The following is a 6097-nucleotide window of genomic DNA, read 5'->3' on the forward strand; positions in this document are numbered from 1 at the left end:
TTTTCTATACCCAAATGCGCGAAAACGACGGGTACCCGTGCGAACGCACGGGTAAGACACTAGTTATATTTATAAAATTGTAACAATTAAGAAAGTGAAAGAACACAACATATGAGCACATAATTACTTTTTCTGATAATTCTATCTTTGAAAAAAAAACAAAATATAAGCACCAGAAAATATTATTAAGATGAATGAATTAAAAATATAGTATAGAAATTAAAAAATTCAGTTCATCCAATTCTAATGGATTACCGCTGCATTATTTAGAATAAAATAAATATAAAAATATAATCTTTGTATACTATCACACATTTGTAGCAGGTGACATATAAAATTGTTGTATAATATATATAAGATTTAGAAACGGTAAGCACCGTCAAAATCATAGTTGAATTACAAACTTTACAAATTTATATAATTAGTGTAAAACTATTTTTATTGACACCAAATCAAATTTGCTCGGCCCAGAAGTTTGATTTGGTGCTGCATGAAAATGGGTCAAAATATTCCTTTTAGGACATAGATAATCCAGATATGAGGTAATAGTTAAAACAAAAATACTAGGGTTTCATAAATATAAATATAGGTAAATGTAAAAAAATGAAATCTTGTAAGAAACTTATATTTACCTAGTGGAGCAAAAACAAACGTCAGATCCTTGATGGTAACAGACGAAGATGCATAGAACCATTTTAAGATTTGAAGAAGCAATTTTTGAAAGTAGAGATGAGGAAGAAGAGATGAGGAATAAGATGAATGTTAGAAATATGAAATGAAAATGAGATGGAAGAGAGTGAGTATTCAGAAAAGTTACATGAAAAAGAAGTTTAGAAAGTGAAAATAGGCCTATGGCATTTAATGAGTTACATGACATAGGTTTCTCTGAGGGGAAATTTAAAATTCAAATTGAAAGTGCAATAGTTAATTTTTGAAAATAAAAATAATATAATTTGAAAGCAAGCAGCATGGAGCCTTGTGATACATGGTGCAAGATGGATAAGCGGTACACGTGGAAGCATATATAAGCAGAGGGCTAATTAGGTATTTTCCAGAACAGTTCATTTTCTTATATTGTAGATATGTTAAAAAAAGTGTTCCTAATTCTCATCAACCAATTAAATCGATAAGCCACTCTATCCTACTACTACCTTTTTAAATACTTAGCACATAGACACAAACAAAATAGCACAAAACATGATTGAAATGCACCATAACTACTCAACCCTCTCTACCATGATAAAATTGAACACCTGCACTTTCATTTGCACCTTCAATAGTCTCAAATGAACATCATTGTCCCGAATCAAAAATCTGTTTTCTAAATTGAGGTTTAATTATAAAAAAAAAATTACATAACGAAATATACCAACCATGTTATTGCCGCTTCCCCACTAAAAATATACAACACCAATTGGTGGCTGAGATCAGCTCTATTGATTTCTTGCAGATAAGGCATGAGCAGCGGCTGGAGAACAACTCCAACTTAAAGAATCATGTCGATGATCAGTCTTCAATTAAACGGTGAAATTCTTCTTTCCTTAAAAAGACATCTACAGTAATTGCAAAAAGCAGTAACTACAAACAAGCAGATATATGAAGTCATTACAAAAAATAATCTGGAGTTTTGCGTGTAGTGTCAGGCTCAATTTGCCTGGGGGCTGGGTCAAACTGAAGAAAATTCTGATCCATGTTTTCTCCGATTTCCAGTATGGCAGCCATATTCCCACATCGGTAACAGTAATTTGGAGCACTAAATACAGTGACCACATTCTTCTCCTAAAATGGTGTTATCAATATGAAGTCATTAGAAAACAGCATAAAGGTATTTATTACTAAAGACGGAAAAAAATATATATCCACCTGAGCCCAATTGTATCCTTCCATAACAAGCTGGTGAGCTCTTGATATCAGCGAGAGACCATTGGTATGATTGAACTGTGAAGCTATATCCTGCCCAAATGTGTATCCAGCACCACGTGGAGATATTCCCCACCCACAACGATCATCAGGATCAGACCATAAGAGATCACACATTGGTCCTTCATGTGGAACCTGTAATGATTAATTATAGTTGTTACACGAATTAGGATACCTAAATTATGTATTGATAAGTTTCTTATCATATTTAGTAAAACCTCCATGATGTAGTTGAGACAAATCGTTTCACCGTATGTTTCTCTCATTTTCTTTCATAACATTAAGGATTAATATATTTTATCTGAGAGTTATAACATCGTAAATTGGACTTAAAGAATCTATCTAAGTCTTCCAAAATCCTAGCCAAAGGGACCTGCAGCATGAAGCAAGGCTGGTAACGTACTAGATATTTGATCAAACCAGATAGGAAAAGAAATATGTCCCTATTGAAGGTCCTCAATGAAACAAAGGTGGCAATTCAAATTAAGTATTTTTCAACATAAACATCAGACAGATATTTAGTTGTGATTCTTTAGTTAAAATGCAGAGCATTAATGCTAGCTGTTACACACGAACCTCTTGTATACGGTCCAATGCTCTGATATTGTCCAGTGTGTCCAAAGAAGGTGAGAGACCTCCATGCAAGCAGAAAACCTAAAATATATGAGGAATTTAGAGGCTGACATACAATTAGTCAGAAGAAAGTTCTGCAACATATTTAACTCAAACCTGACTCTCGATGAGGGCAGTCAGAGGTAAGTAATCAAACAAGTCTGTAAAAAATTTCCAGACATTGGCATTTCCGTATTTTCTCAAGCATTCATCATAGAAGCCATACCTGGAAGCAGAAAATGGAGAAGGATATAGATGAAATGAAATGAACAAGCAACATATACAAACATTATTTTATTTTGGTATTAAAGAAAATTTGTTTCTAGGGTTTATTGAGATTTTTATCACTGAGAGCACCTTACCTGTAAGTCAAAGATTAATTGGTGTTCACATTTAACAAGTGACACTGAGAGCACCTTACCTAAATCTTCCCTTAAGAAACTGTTACTGACAGAGGACCCAACTCTTTCACACCAAAGAATGATACAATTCAACCTCATATGTCAATCTGCTCTTGCTATCCATAAAACTACCTCATAGTCTTCTAACTCACTAACCAACAGCTGTTTGTAAGCTGTCATTGTCACTCAATAACTTAGAAATTGTATTCCTCTATGACTCGTATTTTTCCTAACACGGAACCAGTCAATAGGGGGTTGTTTCTCATTACTAACAAGTTTGATATATGTTGCTTCAGAGTTAAATGTGTCATGTCAAAGTGTGCACTCTACGTGATTTATGTTGCATGTTAATATCAACAAAGGAATCTATGTTATCAAACTTGGCCAGAACGGCGGTTATCTCGGCGCGAAACAACCAGGCGAACTAATCCCAGCCACATCGGAGCAGAACAAACGGATAACACAGTTGGAGCAGCCACAATAACGGGAGGAAATTTGGAACTGTGTGGGCCCTTGGTTTTTAGCAATTATGTGTTTACTAATATTAATTGCATCAATATCCCCGCATCGCTAAAGTAAAACCCGTGCCACTCCCGCTCCTTTTTTGGGATGGCTGTGCGGCTATCCGAGTTTGATAGCATAGAAAGGAACCTTGCTACTACAATGTTTCTATGAGCATCGGATAGACAGCTCAAAACAATAAGGAACATAAAATTACCCTAAAACTAATGATTATATCCACCTGTATTGATGAGAATGACAATAATAGAACAATCATAGTCCTACATAACCTAATTGTTTCTCCTAAGGCCTTCATAGTTTACCCTATGGATATATTGTTCAATGACGATTGAGCTCTATTGAGTATGCAAAAGCAAAAAAAATATAGACATACCGCATACGGGTTAGAAAAAATTATTGGGGCTTAACCAACAAAAATGTCAGCCGATTGTGTTGGGTGAGAAACATATATTGAGGAGAAATAGTGCATACACTTGAGTAATTTGACGGCTTTCATGGTTTCCCCTGAGAATTGTAATTCTATCCCTGTAACGAACTTTCAAGGCCACAAGAAGTGTAACAGTCTCCACAGAATAGTATCCACGATCTGCATGGATGAAGCATCATGGTCAGTAAATTGCGGCATATAATAGAATAAATGCAATTGAGCAAAGGCAATATCAGATCTGACTTCAAAAAAATGTGGGATTTGTATTATGTATATTTGTATAGAGATATGCATCAAATATGGACATATAAGTCAAAACTAACAACATACTAATTAAACATTACTAAATAGCAGAGTTGTTGATGGCGGTCCATGGCAGAAAGCCAAAATCCCGCAATATGCGCCGTTATAGCGGATTATGGTGGAAAAACATGCAATATCGGCCAATACTATTGCGGCAAGCCCAAAAACCGCCATGGCGCCGCAATTTGATAACACTGCTAAATATAAAATAAAAAATAGATGCTACAAACTCAGCCATAAAAATCATTTGCATATTTACTACAAATGGAAATAGTATCAAATATCAATTTCACCCCTTCCTTAAGCATCTTCTATAAAGATGTGAGAGAGAAGATTCCAATGCACATATTTTAGTAATGATTTTAATAGAGAACAGAAAATAAAATTTTCCCAAGTAAAAAATACATTCCGATGAAATATTCAAACCATATCAGAAATAGACAATTAAAAAAAGCTAGAATAATCCACATATATGTATTGATTAAGAATGTCCACTACTTGTCCAATACAGATACCTCAACAAAATTCACCTTTGGGTGCGTAACACTTATTAAAGCTGAACTTCAAACTTCTTCACAATACAAAGTTGTCAAGCCGGTGTTTCCCTCAAATTATACAGAATAGCACAATAAAGCTTAAGAACTTTGGCTTAGACACACAGTTTTCATTCAATAAGCAATTGAAAGCCAAGGAACTATATAGAATTTGTATACCTCTCCAGTTATAGCTCAGTTCAAAGTTCAAACAGAATATAGTCTGGACAAATTCAAGAATCCATTCATAACATTCAATTTCGATCTTCATCGACATCGACACTTTCGACTAATAAATCTTCGCTTCTTTTAACATACAAACAAATCACCACCAAAAGTATTTTCTATAACTAAAGTACCAACACTTATTATGACATACAAGGCAATAAAACAACCACACTCCCACAACAAGATCTCATAACCAAAAATTCAATTTCAATACCAAATATTCAAACTTTTATATTCAAATTGATAATCTCAAAATCTTACCCACAAAAAATCCATTAAAAAAAAGCAAAACAAAAAGGAAAAAAAATTAAAAACTCACCTACATAATCACCCATAAAGAGGTAATTAGTATGAGGAGCATTCCCTCCTATCCGAAACAACTCGATGAGATCGTAAAACTGGCCGTGAATATCACCGCAAACCGTGACAGGACACTTCACGGGCTGCACGTTCCACTCTTCAACCAGAATCGCCCTCGCTTGATCGCAAAGAGCCTTGACTTCCGATTCCGTCAAAGGCTTGCACTCCATTAGGTGTTCGATTTGACGGTCTAGATCCGCTTGAGACGGCATGGTTGATCACTACCGATCAAATCCAATCCAGATCTTCACTTCTTCTCGTAGATAGATCTGGTCTCGCCGGAATCGATGGAATCGGAGCTTCGTCGACGGTGTTAGGGTTAGATTCTGAATCCGAACGATGAGAGTAAAACGCACCGTTTTTGGAGGGTGTTCTGATGGTTTCAGTCTCTCAATGTGAGAGACAAAAACAACGCGACAAAAATTATATCCTTTTTGCAACAAAACTAGAGTCTTCAAATAATTACTCTGTCGATATTTTTGAAGATTTGTTTCTACTTTTATGTCATTTTTGCATTTCAATGTCCCGTATCTTTTTTTTTTAATGCTAAAAAAAGAGGGTCAAAAGCTCCAGGGTCATATAACTTTTCTTTATTAATTATTTTAAAATCATGTTAATAATTAATAAAAAGAGATAATAAATGAATTAAGAGAGCTCCCATCTGATTATATGTTGTCTATCTTATGTCTTGGTAATCAAATTCTACTATTTATTTATATTTACCCATTTACCCATTACTAATCAATTGACCAAACATCCTAAAATGTCATTTTCTCAATATTTTATTACAC

The 6097-nt window shown here is 34.6% G+C and overlaps 1 protein-coding gene across 1 annotated transcript; it reads right to left on the minus strand.

The window, feature by feature from the left end:
* Positions 1 to 1240: 1240 nt before the first annotated feature.
* On the minus strand, positions 1241 to 5797 carry LOC131649728 (serine/threonine-protein phosphatase PP2A catalytic subunit-like). The gene is made up of 6 exons (XM_058919486.1): positions 5266 to 5797; positions 3927 to 4041; positions 2650 to 2758; positions 2497 to 2574; positions 1864 to 2055; positions 1241 to 1779 (listed from the first exon to the last, which is right to left on the minus strand). Exons 1-6 carry the CDS (start codon positions 5516 to 5518, stop codon positions 1606 to 1608), a joined length of 921 nt encoding a protein of 306 aa, XP_058775469.1. The 5' UTR covers positions 5519 to 5797; the 3' UTR covers positions 1241 to 1605.
* Between the last annotated feature and the right edge of the window lie 300 nt (positions 5798 to 6097).

This window comes from Vicia villosa, linkage group LG2 (genome assembly GCF_029867415.1).
Source record: "Vicia villosa cultivar HV-30 ecotype Madison, WI linkage group LG2, Vvil1.0, whole genome shotgun sequence".
Taxonomy (NCBI): domain Eukaryota; kingdom Viridiplantae; phylum Streptophyta; class Magnoliopsida; order Fabales; family Fabaceae; genus Vicia; species Vicia villosa.